Source organism: Alligator mississippiensis, chromosome 3 (assembly GCF_030867095.1).
Source record: "Alligator mississippiensis isolate rAllMis1 chromosome 3, rAllMis1, whole genome shotgun sequence".
Classification (NCBI taxonomy): Eukaryota; Metazoa; Chordata; order Crocodylia; family Alligatoridae; genus Alligator; species Alligator mississippiensis.
In genome coordinates, this window is record NC_081826.1 from 196,375,878 (window position 1) to 196,395,393 (window position 19,516).

Here is a 19,516-nt window from a genome sequence, read left to right on the forward strand (position 1 = left end):
TGAGCCACAACCTTCTCTGGACCAAGGTAGCTTGTACAGAACGGGAGGGACATGTGGTGGGGGGGCTCAGGGAGATCATGCAGTGGAAGTGGGGGAAGTGCAGAGGATACTGCATAGTGAAGGGGTGTGTGGGGGGACCCCACAGTGTGAGGCTTGGGGGAGCATGTGGGGGAGAGTGTGCAGTCTGTTCTCCTGCCACCTTCCCCCAACCCCTACAATTGCCACCCTTGCCACTTACCTTTGGCTTAAGCCCTGGCCCTAACCTGGCTGGGCCTAGAGATGCTGATGCTATTTCTGGGCTGGGACCACAGCTGGAGTTGGGGTGGCCCCAACCCAAAGCTGACTGCCCTGAAGCTGGAGATAGAGTCAGAACCACTGCAGAAATAAGGTGGGTGGTGGGGGACAGGCACCAGAGCAGACAGGTGACTGGAGTGCAGGTGCAGGCACAGTGGTGGGGAAAGGGGCAGGGAGGCAGATGGGAGGGGGCAGGTGATGGTGAAAGAAAACAGGTAGGGCAAGGGCAGGGGACGGATTAGCCCAACCCACCCCCTTCCCCCTCACACCACTAATTTTCTTGACACAGTAGTGGAGTAGGGGGGAGAAATTTAGTACAACCCTCCAATATTTATATATATTATAGGGGTGTGCAAAGTGGGCCCTGTTCAATTCGGATTCGGCCCGAATCAGGGACAGTGATTTGATTCGTTGATTCGGATCACCATCCCTGATTCAATTCAGCCAAATCCAGATCTGAAGATTTGATGCTGATTTGGAGAATCAGTGATTTGGACATGGACACAGCTTTAAATGTTTTTTCTACATACCTCGAGGTACCAGCGCGACTTGTGAATGCTGTGATGGTGGGGCAGATGGAACATCCCACAGGAGTGCAGGGGGAGGGGGGGGCCTCCACATGCTTGGCTGTGAACCCAGAAGTGGACTGGAAGTACTTCTGGTCTACTTTTGGGTTTGCTGGGGAGCACGCTGGGGAGACTTCCCATGCCCTCCTGGCTTAACCATCAGCCACAGGGGGACCCTGGGTGCTGCTCCAGACCCAGGAGGCACCAGTCACTGAGCTGGGTCATGGGGGGGAACCCCTGTGCACTTCCTGGAGGACCCAGATGTGCTTCTCCATGGTGCACCCAGAAGTGAACAATCCATGTACCCCATCACAGCACTCATGAGCCCCTGCTACCTAGAGGTATGTAGAAAAAATTTCTAAAGCTGTGTCTATGTCCGAATCTCTGAATCTTTTCGAATCTCTGCAAATTGATTCAGAGGGTTCCAATTTAATTTGGAGAGATTAAAGGGTCCTCTGATTCAATTCGGATTTGAAGATTTGGCCACCAATTTGGGCTGAATCTCCACTGAATCGAATCAGGGACCGAAGCTTCACACAGCCCTAACAGATTATTACAAAGTCTATACATGGAAAAGTTATAACAAAAGTATAATTTTCCATCTATAGGATATAACTATTACAGTGTTATCTTAACTTCAAAGTTATCTTGGATTTTGGAAATCATGTATTATACAGTAGGTAAAGGACTTATCTTTCAAAATGAATTCACTTTGTTTTTGACAGGTTTTAAATTTCTCACAATTAGACTTAGATTTCCTTTGTTGAAAGTGGTCTGTATTCATCTACGTCTTACTTTACTAATCATCCCACATACCTTTTGTTATCCATAGGTTTGCATCCATAAAATACTTCATAGGCTAGGATGTCAGCCTGAGCATTGTTAAATGCTTCTTTCTGATCATCCCTTTCAGCATCATTCTTCCTGATAAGCTGACTGATGTATTGTTGTGCCTCAGGTACATCATTATATATTGCATGAACCTAGCATGGATCGAAAGTTGGATAGTTTTCATATTTCCTTAAATCTGGATACTTGTTTGCAATTCATGTGGTTCAGATACATCTCTTTTGCCTATACATTATCTTTTCCATGCTGTTACACTCACATTCCATATTATTTCCATTAAACTAATAGCACAATATAAAAGCCTCACTGCTGATGTCATCAGTGTATTTTTCACTGCATACTGAATTTCAGTGAGCCTTATGCACCCACTGAATAATTCCTTATGCTCCCTTGAAATTCCCAGCTGTAACTTTCAATAAAATTATGAATTTACAAATATGTATAGTATGAACATACATTAAATATATATAAATGAATATTTGAATCTATACAGAATATACTTTTTTTCTCATTTTTATCTTTAAAAATGTAAATAAAACTATAATACATAACTTTCTACTATTTCTTCCAAAACCATTTACCTCTTTCATAAGAGTTTTTAACATTGCTGCCATTGTGATTTGAGGCTTCATTGTTTTGTTGCATATGTTCTCTCTCTGTAGCAGCTCAGTGATCTCCCTCTCTCGTTTGAGTAAAGACTCTCTTATCACTTGCACTGCAGTATATATTTTTTGAAGAAGTTCCTTTTGCAGAATTTGTTCATGCTTCTCCAGTTCATCTAGTACCTGGAAGGCAACAAGGCATAAGTTGTATTCATATTCTGAGACCAGATATGACTGTGACTCTATAATATTAATGGAAGTGAAAGTGTAAACTTGGGAAAGAACAACAGGATGGATTAGTTAGAAAGGAAATCTTGCTTTCCATCATTCAGCATCTGAAGTTTTTATTTAGAAGAGTGTATTTTAGGAGGTTTAACTCTGACTGCTGATATTATAAAAAGGGCAAAGCCAATAACTGTGGAGGAGAAATTCTTAGACTTTAGAAATTGGAAGATTCAGAGGGTATATATTTACAAAACCACAGTAATTGAACATACAATGCAATTTTGTTTAGTCCCAAAATGAACAGCTTAAAATGTACCAGTTATTTCACTTGTAAAAATGACAGTATTGTAACTGTTATTTTCTTGTTCCTTTTATTATTTATGATATATTATTGATGATATAAAATGTTATTTATTATATATTATATATAATAACGATTTTATTTCTCCTTTTATATATATATAGTTATTATATATACTAAATATATAATTTATATGTATAATTTATGTTTATGAATATATTTATATTTTATATTTTGATTTTAATTTACATTTATATTTATAATTTATATTGATAAATAGATGTACAATAACTGGTACTGTATATATATTATATAATATATATTATTTCCCATTTGGTTTGGAACAAAGCACAACTGAGCTTACAAACTCTTAGCATTTCATTAAAAATATATAAGTATCACAACTGACATATAATCAGCATACATAACCTGAATGAAAGAGCAATGCAACTGAAAAATTAGATAATGAAATTATAAATAAAATAAGAAAATAAAGTAATTTTGCACATTTACCATCGTGATAGGGTATCTGGCATAAAAACTGTGTGCACGCATTTGAGTAATAGGAAAAACTGCTGTAAGAAACAGTTTAAAAAAAAATTGTAAATGCTGTAATCTATTTAGAAAATAAATTACAATATTGACCCTTAATAATATCCAGTTATGATAATTTATCATTCTTTGTAAGCTAATAATTTTGGACAAAATATAGATTGAATAACCCCCACCAAAACAGCAGTATTAAACTGCCCTGGTCTTTTACAAAAGTTCTCTCTATATTTATTGGTATCTATTATGTAACATCTGACTCAACTTGAGAGAGCCTGACATGCTCTGAGGACACAGGTTTATGCCAAGCTGTTTACATTGAAAGTCTGCAAGCCAATGCATGCATAGAGTGGCTAGATCTCATTTCTTCATTTGTTTGCCAGCCTCTCTCAAAATGAACCACAGACATACTCCTACCCTCTGCAAACTACTTTTCCACTCCAAAATGGTGTCCCCACAAAACTTAAAGCATTGCTTTGTGTAATGCTTGTGCTATGCCAGCAGTCCATCCTTATTCACATCTTTCTCCCAAACCATTTTTACTATCATCTGAAAAAAAATAAAAGGTAACTAATGTGGTTTATAACCTTGCATTTAATGAAATCCATTCCATGTTACACTAAAAAAAAAAAAAAAAAAGATAGCATGAATACAACACCAAAGTGACCCAGTAAAACACTCAATACTTAAGAAACAAGAATTAAAGACTCTCATACAACCTTCATTTATCTTAATTATGCACATGTATTCTAGTATAGAATCATAGGACTGGATGGTACTTAAAAGATTATCTAATCCAAACAATTCAGAGAGATTATCTGACATGAAAACTCAAAAAGAAATTCCACAACTTCCTTAGGCAGCTTTTTCTTACAGTTATAAAGGTTTGTCATTTTCACAAACTGCTGAGATTTAGATTAAATCTATTTTGCTGCAGTTTCAACCCATTGTTTAACCCATTACTATCCAGCTTTCATGGCAAATCAGAAGAGTAATTCTTAGTCTTTATGACAGCCTTTCAATTATTTAAAAACTGCTATTGTGTACCCCATCTTCATTTCCTTTTTTCCACACTAAACATAACTGGTTCTTTCAATTTCCCTACTTCTAGTTGGTATCCCTCCCCCTTCAGCATTTCTGTGATTTGCTTTTGCCTTTGCCTATAATGTGGTGCCCAAAAGGGGACACAGTATTACAGCTACCCTTGCACATTGTAGTGTCACTTATGCCTGTTGGGTCTTGTATACAATATTTCTGGTAACATTGCCTACACCTGTATTTGCTTTTTTGTGACAGTATCATGTGGTTGGATCGTGCTTTGTTTATCCCCAATAATCCTACAGTTTTCTCTGCAATGCTTATATGTAGGCAATTATCCCTCCTTCTATACTTGTGCTTTTATTTTTACTTAGATGTAGAATCTCTCGTTTTTCTTTAATTACATAAGCAGACAACATTTTTCTCCACAGGACTGTACACTTATTTCTTCACTTCCCATGTGGCACCTGGTACCAATTTCTGTTGCCTGCTGGCTCTTGATTTTAGTTTTCACCTCTGCAATGGCTTTGCAGTCCATTCTAATTTTTCTTCAATACCCAGTCCCAGTTTCCTTACATATAGCTCCTGAATTTTTCTACTAGCTCATATCTCACTTTCATGATCATCAACTACACCACCCACTAACCAACTCCTTTTTTTGCTCTCCCTGTCCTCCAGTTCCAAACCTTATTCAACTACATTAGTATCAGACAGATTCTTCATCAACTGCCCTATATAATAGGGGTGTGCAAAGTGGGCCATATTCGATTTGGATTGGGATTTGGCCTGATTGAGGGACACTGATTCAATTCGTTGATTTGGATCACTGTCCCAAGTTGATTCGGTCGAATGCGAATCTGAAGATTTGATTCTGATTCGAAGAATCAGAGATTCAGCCATAGACAGCTTTAAATGTTTTTTCTACATACCTCGAGGTACCAGGCATGGCTCATGAATGCTGAGATGGTGGGGCAGAAGCAGCATCCCATGGGAGTGTGGTCCCCCTCCCCCCGCATGCTTGGCAGTGGACCCAAAAGTGGACCGGAAGTACTTCCAGTCCATGTCCAGATCCACCACTGAGTGCATGGGGGACCCCCCCTTGCACCCTCCAAGGCTCAGCGATCAGGTATGGGGGACCCTGGGTACCCCCCCAGACCTAGGAGGCACCAGTTGCCAAGCCTGGGGGCAGGGGGGTTCCCCCTTGCTCTCTGTGGCAGACGCAGAAGTGGACCGAAAGTGCTTCTAGTTCACTTCTGGGCCCACCTCCAAGCACGCTGGGGACCCTCCCACATGCTCCCATGGGACACTCCATCTGGCCCACCATCTCAGCATTCATGAGCCACCTGGTACCTTGAGGTATGTAGAAAAAACATATAAAGCTGTGTCTATTTTTGGATTGTCATATCTCTCTGAATCTCTGCAAATTGATTCAGAGTTCTGATTCAATTCAGATAGGTTAAAGAGTCTCCTGATTTGATTCAGATTCAGAGATTTAGCCACCAAATTGGGCCAAAACTCCACCAGATCAAATCAGTGACCAAAGCTTTGCACAGCCCTACTATATACTAATAGTACTAGGATTAGGGGTGTTGTAGCTATGAGGAAGGGTACTTTGTGCCTCAAAGTTTGTCTAACATCTCTCCTGACTATATAGTTGGTCCAAGAAAGATATCATGAAAATTTTCCAACTGTATACCAATAGGAGGAGCACTGAAATAGCACTATTCCCCCTGCTTTCTCATTTTTTTATGTCTGGGACCATATTAACTGTAGCAAAACCCCAGTTTTTCTTTTTCTTTTTTTTCTTTTGAAATGTATTCTCTCCCTTCCCCAACTATTTCTGACTTTTTCTCTCCCTCTCTATTCCCTATAGATAAGTATGAGTAAGTTAAGACATAGGACAAGCTTTAGCATTTTTGTAGCTAAGTTTTTTTTTCTCTCTCCTTCTTTGATCCACTAGTTTATATTGTACCCACTAGGGTCATAGAAGGTCTGTCCCTATAAAAATGGGTAGTGAAGACAGACCCAGTGGGATGCCCTCTCCATCTGGACCAGCACCATGCCACACTACCTATCCACCCAGAGGCCCTTCCAGTGACCCCCTCTGGACAACACCTTGCTGGAGAAGACCCTGACTGGCCATCAAGGATCAACTCACAGCCCAGGATAGGTAGCTATCACCCACCTTTCTTCCCAAAGCAAAGGACCTGAACTACAGACCTTGACTTCAATCCCTTCACTAAGCCTTTTTTCTCTCCTGTTGTGTGTGTACCAATAATTTCATGGGGCTATGCAGTGTGTTGTCTGTTTAATAAACCTGTTATTTTAAAACCCCCAAGTTGGGTTTTTGTCTTATTGACCTCCTGACCCTCCTCCTTGATTTCCCAGCTATCTCCCAGCTTTCTGCCTCTGTTTCCTGGCTGTCTCTTCCTTGCCACCAGGTTTTTTCCCTTGCTTCCAACCTGGCACCAAGGACCTCAAATAACCCAAGCTCCCCTGCTGGTCTGCTGGTTCTAATCCTGGCCCTGTCAACTTTCACTCCTGGCACTTTCACTCTCTTATTTTTTACTTTCTCATTTTAGCCCCTTCCATCTCCCTCCTTCCCCTCCTTCTGGAAATCTTTGACTCTTGATTCCCCCTCCCATAGTCACCAAGAACCCTAGGTACCCCAAGCACACACATTCACACCACACCACCCAAGTCAGGAACTCACCTGTGTGTATGTGTAGGTATGTCATGTGTGTGTGAACTGGAAAATATAGAGATATATATGTATAGATTATATATAATCGTGTGAGTGATATACAAATTAGTGATCTGTGTATCTGTATTGAGTGTGTGGGTATTGACAACTGATTTTTGTCTAATTTTCAGTGTGTATGTGCTTGAATTGGCGATAGATATGCATGTGCTTAGACTGGTAATCTTGGATGTGTATGTGCCTAGTGTGTATATGTGCTGTGTATGTGTATATGCCTAATTGATTTGTGTGTTTGTATATGTGCAATTGTGTCACACCCTCCTGTCTAACAGCACAGTTTTGAGATCCTGAGAGCTGGCCTGGCCCCACAGGGCAAAAAAAAAAAAAAAAAAAAAAAAATATATTAGCTCTTGCTGGGAAAGTCCTGTTCAGTCGATGAACCTGGGTTGGCATATCCTCCTTGAATATGGCACATGCTTGCATTGTGAATGGATGAAACATGCTCCAAATAGACAGCCTTCTGAATATTTAGTCAGATTTGAATAGGTCTCTACTGAGCATGCACAAGGTGACATTTTTCAGTGGTTTATTTCTTGACCAAATTTGAACAATTTTTTTATAGGGTTAGCAAAAGTTAACACTTGTGCTTTGAAGCATATGGCATTAAAGAAAGATTAAAAAAAAAAAGTAAAAATGTCTTATTCCTTAATCTCACTCTCAAAAACAGCTGAACCATTTTTTCTTGAACTTTACAAAAAGATTTCAGCACAAAAGAAATAACAGGAATGGAAAATACCAACACAATCTTTTAGAGTATGGCCAAATTCAAAAGCAAATGAAAATGGGGTCTTACAAAAGAAAGTCTCAGACAACATTAACTGTAGGCAATATTACCATCTCCTACATCTGCTTTTAATAGATTTTAATGAGCCTGAGGCTATTACACACAAGGTAGCAGGTCTTTGTGTTGCTACAAAAAGGAATTGAAAAATGAAGCAGCTGAAATTGCAGTTGGATACAAAATGAAAATAACTGAAGAATAGCAGCAGGCAGATGGCATACCCAAACAGATGGAGACAAGGCCAGGACCACAGGAACATCTTTCCTAACACAGGGAAGTTACTAATGGGGTATATGGGCACTATGGAGGACCAAAAAGATGCCAGCCTACAGAACCAAGGCAGAAGCAGAGACAAATTATGAGCTCTAACAAGCCACAATGGACTGGCAGTGAAGACCATATCCCTAAGGTAGACAATGTGCTAGTAGCCTTTGGCTCCATCAGATAGACAAATGCTAGCAGAAAAAACTCTATGACTGCTGAAAAATAAGATATATGCCTGGAACATGGAGGAATGGACAGCCTACAAGAAGGAAGAGATTGGAGGAGGTACCAAGAAATTCATCTGTATGTATATGCTTTGAATGCTGGATGTAGTTGAGTCCCTCTGTAAATAATCCTTTAATAAAGAGTCAGACTAATTTTTACAATATGGAGTCTTCTAATTTTATTACCCAGCACATGATACATGAAAAAATATCTTCTCTATGTAAGGGAAGAAAAGTCAATAAGAAGATAACTATTTTCAGCTGACATGAAAATTGAAGAAGTTGGCAGAAAAAAAATTAAGAGTGTGAACTTCTGCAGTAATAGCAGCACTCCAAAAATATGGTCTGTATGTATTTCAGGGGGCACAGAGTCATGCTATTTGGGGAACTTTGTTTATATCTAATTCAATGAACCATTCCCAGAGTCGCATTCTTAAAACATGTACACGTGTGCATAACAACACAAGTGGTAATACAGTACAAGATGACTAGATTCATAGACTCATCATCGAGTCTGACCCCCTGCCTAGGAAGGAAAGAGTGCTGGGGTCAGATGACCCCATCCAGATGCCAATCCAGCCTTTTCTTAAAAAACCCCAAGGTAGGGGAGAGCACCACCTCCCTTTGAAGCTCATTCCAAATTTTCGCCACCCTTACCTTGAAGAAGCTCTCTAGATATCAAGCCTAAATCTGCCCTCTGTCAGCTTGTGGCCATTGTTCATTGTTACCCCAAGAGGTGCCCTAGTCAACAGATCATCTTCAATCCCTTGCTGTGTCCCCCTAATGAATTTGTAGGTGGCCGCAAAATCACCTCTCAGCCTTCTATTGTAGAGGCTGAAGAGGTCCAGGTCCCTCAGTCTCTCCTCATAGGGCTTGTCCTGTAAGGCCCTAACCATATGAGTGGCCCTCCTCTGGACCCTCTTGAGTCTATCAATATCCTTCTTGAAGTACGGCACCCAAAACTGGACACAGTACCACAACTGCAGTCTGACCAATGCCGCATAGAGGGGCAGTATCACCTCCTTGGTTCTATTTGTCATTCATCTGCTGATGCATGATAAAGTGCGGTTAGCTTTGCTGATGATTTTGTCACACTGACAACTCACGTTCATCTTGGAGTCCACTATGACTCTGAGATCCCTTTCCGCTTCTGTGCTGCCGAGAGGGTCACTTCCCAGCCAGTAGGTGTGCTGAATACTTTTGTGCCCTAGGTGCAGCATTCTGCACTTGTCCTTGTTGTACTGCATCCTATTGTATACTGCCCACTTTTCTAACCCGTCCAGGTCTGCCTGCAATCATTCCCTACGCTCCAGAGTGTGCATTTCACCCCACAGTTTAGTATCATCCGCAAACTTGGACAGAGTACACTTCAATACCTTCATCAGTGACTTGGATTTGGTTGTGAAGAGTACAGGTCCAAGGACGAAACCCTGCAGGACCCCACTACCCACATCCGTCCAAGTCGATACTGACCCATCTACTACCACTCTCTGGGTGTGACTTCTAAGCCAATTTGCCACTCACCAGACTATGTAAACATCTATATAACAGCCTCTTAATTTATTTATGAGAATAGGATGAGATACCGTATTGAAGGCCTTGCTAAAGTCCAAGAAAACAAGATCTATATTTTGTTTTAATTATGACTTTAACCAAACTAAAACAGATTGACTGGCTTTAAAAGAACTTGAATAGCTTTTATTTATTTTTAAAGTTATTCAAAGAGCAAATATATTTTTGTTATGCTTACTTGCTCTCCTTTAATCTCTAAAACCTCAGATGTATCTGTCTTTTCTGCTGTAATGGAGGCTTTTTTCCAGTCCACCTGGAAATTCATCAGCCCTTGTACTTTTTCCATACTCAGTGTAATCTTCTGAAGTTCCTGCAAAGCTGAATTGGGTGGGAAAAGTCACAAAAGAAAAACCATCTAAGAAGATTTAATACATTCCTCAAGTAACATTATAAATGTTGATCAGGATTGTAAGCATGAGTTAAATTATGAGTTAGAGTCTAAAAAAATCAAAAAAGTGTAACGTAGCATGTTCACTTATTTTGAGTTAAATATTAAGTAATTTTTAAAGGGTCTATACAGTTCTATAACCATTTAACATTTTCATGCTTCTGGGAGTCAGGTGACATAGAAATAATTATTTCTAACTTCACCAATCATTTATCCAAAGCTCTCTGATGTCCAATGAAAGTATCTCAATTTATTTCAATTGGCCTTCGATCAGAGCATAAGAAAGCTCATGGGAAGTGAATATAAATTAATCATGAAGAATAAACAGAGAAAATATATATCTATTTCATCTAACCAGCAACGTGTCTGAAAAATAAAACTTACTCAAAACATGTTCCGTATATAAATGGTCTAGTTTTTGAGAGAAATGTTCTAGGTTCCAAGCCTGAAAAACATGATAGGAACATTACTCATACATGCTTGGTATATAAATGTTTGAGAGAAATGTTCTAGGATCCAAATCTGAAAAACACGACAGCATCATAATTGGAAATAGGTATCAGCAGCTCTTCCAGAGGAGAGAATAAAATAGAAAACAACAGTAATAATAATCACAATTTACATTAAAGTACTGTAACTAACAGGGCACAGTAATACACAATAATGATAAGTCATAGAAGTACGTCATTAAGATGTGGCTAGAAAAAGAATACAGGGGCTAAGTACAGACAGTTAAAAAGCCTGAGGCTGAATCAATTAATTCTTCAGAGGTTAGTTTAAGCAATTGAACTAAATGAAAAAGTGAACAAACATCTACTGTTGATTCTGGAAATGCAGCCACATGCCTGCATTGGCTTAGGCCAGAAGCTGAGGGGGGCACTAGAGCATGCCGCCGTGCCCTAGAGCCCACCCACACTGCCAAGGAGACTTTGTGGTGGAGGTGCAAAGCATCCTGGGATGCTCAGAGACTGTGAGTTAACTTTAATTTGAAGGGGATCTGGGGCAGAATTTCAATAAACCAGTTTAATGTACATTAGTTAATTTTGTTACTACATTGATCCAGGTTTATCTTAAACCATTTCTGGCCATTTTGGAAGCACTTTACATGCAATGAACTTCTGTTGTGTTACATATTTGATTTAGTTTCCAATTGCTTATGTGTCATTGTTCATGTGTAATTTCTGTCCCTAGCCTGGAAGTACAACTGAGATCAACCCAACTGAGTTCTCAAATACAATTCAAATGACCTCTCTGTAGCATCTCTCCTAATCACTAAAATCATATTAAAAGGTTTCTGTGTTTTATACAATCGTTTGGGAGCAGTGGAACCGAACCATAGATTAGTCTTAATTTATTAATTTTGTATTTTAGTAATAGAGTCCTCAGTCAGGAGCTGAGTCCTTTTGTTTTAGAAATTAAAAAAAATACACTCTGATTTGCCCCAAAGAGCTGATGAACTAAAAACTTAGTCATGTAAGGAAGGATTATTCTCATGATTAAAGGTTGCAAGATCAGTCCCCAATATGTCACTCTCCCTTTATTTTGAATCACGGAAATGCACTTTTCCTTTGACATTACCTTTCCAGGATGTTTAAGGTAGGACTGATTCTGATTGTATGGTATAACTGAGGCATGGTTGTAAATTATGCTATATATTTAGATGTACATAATATAATATGTTTATTAATAATCCTCTCTTTCAACTGCTGAAACTGCCCTTGATTGATATGAATACACACACATACATAAGCTTTAGACATATATTGATCTGAATACAAAACCCCCCACATTTACACAGGACACTTTGTTCTGTGCTACATATATTAAAAATATTAATACATGTTCAAACAGAATAAAAATCCAGAAACTCTCTCAAAAGCAGAAATGCAATCAGAATCAAACTATACTCTAAGCATAAATACCATCAGTCATCTTCCGTACCAAGACACCTTGGAAAAGAGATGAGCTTTGCAGTATTCCTAGTAGCTCAGTAGAGTAGGGCTACTTCCAAGTTCAGAGGTCAAGAACATAAAAAATGACATATTAGATCAAATCATAGATCCTCCTATATTTTACAGTGACAAAGAAGGAATGCTAAAATAAAGAATATTTATCCAGACTGCCCCCTATCCCTTTATTCTCTCTGTTTTTCCTTACAACCTCCAGGATTTAGAAGCCTAAGAAGTTCTAATGTGGAGGTTGTAGCCCTTAAGGCAAATATCCTACCCATTGCTTTATTCTTTTTTTATTAAGAAGGCTCCATGACAGTGTCTCAGAGTAAGTGGATTGATCATTGAGAGACAGACACCCCAGAATGTCCTGTTTTAGAGAAGGTACATGAACCTGTTTCTCTCACACCCTAGTGGAATATCCTAGAGGATATTCTGATGCGGATCTCTCTGGGTGGGTGGCTAGGTCTGTATTGGACAGGAAAGAGACAGAGCTCAAGTCACCATGGTTTATATTGTGATGCAGAATGGGAAACCCATTTTCTTCCGAGCTCTAGAAAACAGTGATATAACTTCCCTGGAAACCAGTATTTTTTGTCATAATATCACTAATTAAAATTGTGGGTTTTAAATATGAAGAATATAGTGTCTTATCTGATGATGTATCTGTTTTGTGTTCCTGAGCATTTCATGAAAGCATTCAGAAATCCATTAGTACAATCAAATGGTTACAAATATTTACATGGCCTTTTGAAAAAAATCACATATAAAAGTCTTTATGCTCAACATAATCAAAAGGTGGCACTGTGGAATTACTTAATCACTGTTTCTAGAAACCGTACTCCTTGAAAGATTTTATAACATCTGATTGTGTGCTTAGTATTTCATGGAAGCAGAAAATAGAATTTGATTACTATCCTTTTTTGATTGTTATGCAAACTGACAATATATGTACACCCTTGAAATTGTGAAATTGAGACTCATCTTCACAAATAACACTGAGGTATAGCAGAATTCTAGAAACAGGTGGGCATTTACCTGGGTAACAAATATATAAAAAAAATCATAATATGCATTTAAAAAAGAAACAAAACAAAGATGAAATCCTGGCCTTGTTAAATAGAAAAGGTGCCACTGATTTCAAAGCAACTAGCATTTTATCTCAACAATACTGGAAAAAGATATCAGACGTTAAATTAAAATTAGCAAGATACTTTTCCTGCATGATACGGATTTGAACACAGTCTTCAAATTAGAACACAACAACATAAGAACTAATTGCCATTCACTGGGTCAGGCCATAGGCCAATTTTATCCCAGATCCTGTGTTACACAGGGGCAGAGAGTGGATGCTAAAAGGGAGCGTATTGAGGATACTCCCATGCTCAATACATGTGCCTACTGTTGCATCTTTCCTCCAAGAATTTGCCCAATTCTGCTTAAAATGTCAGCTTCCACAACATCTGAAGGGTGGCCAGCGGTGATGTGTAGGGGGTACATAGGGGTGCACGTGCACCCTCTGAGAGCTCCCCTTGACTGGCCGTGCTCACTGCTTAGGCAACGGGCACAGGGGGCAGGTGGGAGTGCTGGCTCCTGCAAGTGCCAGCCAGGGAATGGGAGCACTGCGGCCACCTCCAAAAGTGGCTGCAGGGCCCGCCCACCCCTGTTGGTGAGATTGGCCATGGGGGACCCCCCTGGTCACTGGGGGGCCACATGCCCCCCCTGACTAAGGTGGCACCAGTTGCCCATGAGGGTAGTTATACAGAACATGGTGATAAACTATTCTCCATGGTGGCAGGGAACAGGACAAAGAATACTATACTTTCCCTGGAAGCTTGGGACACGTGTTTTAAGTGACACTGATTTCAGTGCTGGAATGAAGGTAGGGGGGTGCTAGAATGGCAGCAGGGGGCTGTTCTCAGTACCAGCTCACCCAGAGCATAGGTGGATTCCCACCACCAGCATCATTTCCTCTCCCCCTGCAGCAGGGCCAAATTGTGTTGCTGTATAAATAGGGCAAATGGAATTTTGCTACATTGATTTACCTACGGTCACAAGAAAATTAAGAATTTAGGCTGAAAGTCCTGCTGATATAGCTTTTCTTACAAGGCATGTTCTTTGGCATGAAAACAAATCTCAACTTCCTTAATATAGAGAGGAATTTTGATTGGCCATTCATTAGGAGAATTGCTGTTACAGAAATGGCACCTGAAAAAGATCAAAATTAATGGGCACCCACATAAAAACAATTTCATTAGAGCTTTGATCATGTCCAACAAATAAAGTCGTTGTGAGACAACTGAACTCATAAAAGAACAAAGATACTCAGCTATCATACAAAGTTATTTCATTTAATCACTGAAGGGCTATGCCCTGGAATTTCCAGCCAGCAATGCCTTTTTAAGTGTTCTTATTTACCCAAAGTTGACATTTAGTACAAATCCCAGTGAGATACTATGCCAGAAGGTGGAGGGGAGGGGGAATGGCAATGCTAAAACTGTTCTATTATTTCTTATGTTAGAGATAAGTTAATGAAGTTACTGGAAATAAAGTGTGTAGACCAGTGTAAATAAGGAGAACCATACCAGCAAACAAGACACATTTCCAACAGGATGATAAAAGAATCACATATAAAAATGCTTGCACACTTAAGACACAGAGTCCTGGTTGAAAATGTTCCACCTAGGAGGCCTCATTTTGTTTCATAATTGCACTGAATAAATCAGGAGTAACTCCTGATGCAGTTATAATAGTGTATAGCTGGCATAAGGGAGATAAGAATTAGGTGAAGTGTGTTACAACACATGCACAAGATAATACCTCTTTAATACACTCCAGTGTAGTGCACTACATCCTGAGGTGCTCATAATTCTCAACAATATCTGCCAAGGAAAGTGTGCAATGTAGTCATTGCAGTCTTGCAAAATAAGTTTGATGAAAGTCCTTTCACTTCTTGCAAAGACAAAAATCCTGTCATGGCTCAATGTTGAACAATGTTTAAGAAATAATGCAAGCAGAGGTGCACTTGGTGCAGTGGAGGAGGGAGAATAAAGATAGATTTATTCAACCACAATTTCAAAGGCATCTTCTGTACTCCTGAGACTCTCTCTCAGGTTGGTGCAAACTTAGGGCTTCTAAAATTAGAACCAGATGCTCACATGTCTAACTGCTTTAGCAGTAGGAAATAACCCAAACCCAGAGGACTTTGGCCACACCCGCCTTTCCATAGCAGCTTCTCCACCCTGCTATAAGATGTTTTTGCTAAGCAGGTTTTCCAGATATCCAGATACTTCATACCTCTACAGCAGGTATAAATCAGATGTAACAGGGACAATTTTCCCAGTCTTATTGCTTTATTAAGCAATATTTTGTTCATTTAAAAAAAAAATAGACCATTGAATCTTCTTTGGTTTCATGGCTCTTCCAAAGAAAGACAATGTGAAATGAGAAAGAAAAAGGGCAATATTGTTGTATTATAACCAAATAAAAAGAAGAATGATGTAGAATAAATAAAATACTGCTGGAAGTTATGTAAGTGGCTAAGGTCCAAATCCCTCGTAATCAATGTATGAGGCATTTAAACACATTTGAGGATTTCCTAAATGATATATTAGGAGCACAAGTCATATTGAATGTCATTGGAGTTTATAGTTCTAAGTCACTTTAGCTTCTTGGAATATGCCATCAAGCAAATTAGATCAGATGCTTGCTTCAGAAAGAAAACCAAGTTCATTTTAGTTACCTTTTCTTCCTCCCATTTTCCATTCTGTTGTTTTATTTGGCAGAGAAGACCTTTCTTTTCTTGGCTCAGTTGCCTGTTTTTCTCTCTCAGGTTCTGGATGCATTAGGGAAAAAGAGTAAAAAGGTAGAAGATTGGAAAATTTTAAAATGGATCTTGCTTTTGAAAAATAGCTCTGTTGTTTTTCAGTCTATATAATTAATGAATTGGCCTTCAGAGTGGGGGTTGGCAACATATGGCCTGTGAACTTGATCCAGCCGATGGAGCCATTGGATTTTGCCCACAGAGCTTGAAGGCTTTGCTTCTAACTGCATAACTTCTAATGCTGGGGCTGGGCATGCACAAGGTGCATCTACATTGCTGCTGCTTCTTACCCCCCCAGCTTCATACCTACAACATGGATGTAACTTCCAGCTAGTGTGAACTGAGATGGGGCTTGGCAGCCTCTAGCTGCACCTGGACTGCAGCTGGGAAGGTGGGAGGAGGTATGGGGAGAAGTGGCACCAGTACAGAAGCAGCCTTCAGCCCTCCAGCCCTGGCCCAGCTCCCCACTGGCTGGAAGCTGTGCCTGTGCAGCAGCCAGGGATCAGGAGGCTGGAGAAAAGCAGCAACAAAAGTGTCAATAAAGTTCCCAACTGCTCTGGCCCAGTACAGCTGGCTTCTGCCTGTAAGCTGCCTCTTGTACCCCAGCTGGGGAGCAGGGGCCTGGGAAAAGTGGTGGTGGTGGCAGGGAAGCTCCCAGATGCCTGGTCTAGTGGTCTCAGCATGGGTGCAGGCAAACCTCCCTTGCTGCTGATGCACCAGCAAAGCAACCCACTCCACACTGGACTGGAGCTGGGTTGTTCTGGGCCACAGTTTGAATCGTTTGCCAGTCCCTGATAAAGAACATGCTGCTAGTCACTGATATCTGCCCCAGACATACTTGGAAAGCATGCTATGGACACACAGAAAATGGACATAGGTTATTATGGACACACATCTTCCCTGAGATTGCAGATATATATCTGCACAAACTAGTGCTTTAATGAGAGACCAAGAGTCAGTAGATAAACCATTGCCAGCTATTCACTATGAACAGGCATTAAACATCCTATTTCATTGTATATATTTCAGTGCTAGCTTTGTTATTCTTTTATCATACTAGTACTCATAAAAAAAGTGCACACCTGCTAGCAGGTGATGTGCTTTATAAAGTTTTCAACTGTGGCTAGTATCAGAGGACCCTGCTCAGGGAACTGTGATTTAAATGGAGATGAAGGTGAGCTGAGGTGAGAATCAAATGCTGGAAAACCTATTAAAAACAATCCATCTCAGCAGAGGGATGAACAAAATGTCTATTACTACATCTCTGCCTTCATGATTTGTATTCAACTTTTCTTATCTTCAACATGAAAAGATAACCTGGCCTAGGAAGTAACTGCTTCTTGGCTCTCCTCCACCATCTGGGAAGCTGATCTCTGAGCTGCACTGTTGGTGAGCATGGACCTCACAGAGTGATGCAGATGGAAAACTTAGAAGGAGTAAATAAAATCCAAGGGCCAGCTGGTATTAATCAAATTTAATCAAAAGTCTGGTGATTTATAGCAGCTGAAGCTCTAAACCTGAATATAGGGAATGAAATACATTTTCTGATTAAATTAAGTGAAAGTTCAGGAATTGCTTGGAAAGTATTTTGAATGTGTCTATGGACATTCAAATTAAAGCTGGTTATAAACCAGCTAAAGAGTTTTTATACATTTTTAAGCACTAACTTAATAGCTGGTTGGCGCTTTTTATACCTAGATAGTAACTTTTATTGCATGATAATTACTTTGCACATGGCTGATCTACATTTATTGTGTGATTCATCAGTGTCACGGCGGGGTCCTTCAGGAGGTCCGTGATCTCCCTGAGGTCCCTCGCTCCGTGTCAAGGCCGGCCCAAGGCACCCTCTTATTCTCTCCTGCCACGTCTTTGATGTTTGTATATATAATTGGGAGGCTGCCTATGACTGCCTGGGCACAGCTACTCGGGACCTCTGTCCCCGTGTGTTCCTGGACCCCTGGGGGTCTCCCGATATGACGGGTGCTCCCCAAGCACCCCAGCCTTATGGGCTATGCATGGCTCCTACCACCCCTAATACCACGCCCCAAGCCTCGTAGATGTAATAGATGTTGGTGTGTCTGCACTCCCGCTTCCCGGGCCCTTCTTCTATAACCTAGCCCACTCTTGGGCCTTCTCTATACTAGGCTAGTCCCCTCTGGGATGTCCTCTCTGGCCGCTGGTCTTTTAGGCCCACCACACTACCACCCTCTCTGATACGGGCTCACCGTGCTGCTACTCTCCGTCCTCTCGGGGCAACCGCAGCACCTTGCCCTCCTCTGGGTTTTCCGAGGTGCTAGCCTGTTACCGGGCTCCTCAGTAGGGCCCTGCTCTAGGGCTCCTCAGTAGGGCCCCGCTCTAGGGCTCCTCAGTAATCATCCCTCCCTGGGGCTGGGGTCTATGCACCCCGCACAAGTGATGCCCTTGCTGGCGTCTGCTGCGCCCGTCCTGGGCTTCCTAATACGGTGCTCCCCCTCTTCGGGGCTCGCCGCGCCCACCTTGGGCTTCTCAATAGTCCACTATGGAGCTCCCCTTCTTTGGGGCTCACCGTGCCCACCTTGGGCTTCTCAGTAATCCAATATGGAGCTCCTCCTCTTTGGGGCTTGCCATGCCCACGCTGGGCTCCCTGATAAAATCGCCCCTCTCTCTGGGACTGGGGTCTACGTACCCCACACACAACCCGGGGTCTATGTCCCCCATCTGCAACCCACTGGTTGCACCCGCAACCCACTGGTTGTGCTCCTTGCTGCCAGTTGCTCCTGCACTGGTGCGTAAACTGCGCCTTCACTGGCGCTATAAGAATGATACGCCCTCCTGGCGCTAGACCGCACCCTCACTGGCGCCGGGGCACCCCACCCCTATGGGGTCCCTATGAGGCCTCCTCCAACCCCTACAGCCTCACCCAAGCCTCCGGTGTAATAAACAGAGCCAAACATAAGCTCAAAGTACAAGCCTCTAGGCTATAACATAACTACAAGCCGCATGGCCATAACTTAGTATCGTGGCTCGAGCCTCCAGGGCTATCATGAGCTATACTTGCAACTCAGGCTTCTTCCCATATCTTGGCTGAGGGAACTCTTGCCTCTCCGGCTGCTGACAGGGAACTGCCAGCCTGGCCTCAGTCCTGGGCTTTATAAGGGCCAGGCCCTGCCTCCTACAGGCAGCTGGCTACCCTTAGTTGCTCCGGCAACCCGCAACTGCGCTCTTAACTGGGCAACCCTCAGCTGGGCTCGTTATGTCAGGCCAGGGCTCGCTCACTCGCTCCCTGGCAGTTTCTCCTCTCTAGGAGCAGGGGCACCGGGGTGATCTGCGACAATCAGTTAATCGTGTGAT

At 41.4% G+C, this 19,516-nt stretch overlaps 1 protein-coding gene across 3 annotated transcripts in view; it reads right to left on the minus strand.

Annotated features, from left to right (window-relative positions):
• The window catches only part of LOC109280815 (uncharacterized), a 163,203-nt gene that overhangs the window by 6,145 nt on the left and 137,542 nt on the right, over positions 1–19,516 (minus strand). For all 3 annotated transcript variants that reach the window (XM_059724795.1, XM_059724794.1, XM_019478161.2), the window contains 5 exons: positions 16,106–16,198; positions 10,799–10,859; positions 10,205–10,344; positions 2,291–2,494; positions 1,677–1,843 (listed from right to left, as the gene is read on the minus strand). In XM_059724795.1, coding sequence (XP_059580778.1) covers positions 1,677–1,843; positions 2,291–2,494; positions 10,205–10,344; positions 10,799–10,859; positions 16,106–16,198 — 665 coding nt within the window. The remainder of the gene's footprint in view (positions 1–1,676; positions 1,844–2,290; positions 2,495–10,204; positions 10,345–10,798; positions 10,860–16,105; positions 16,199–19,516) is intronic.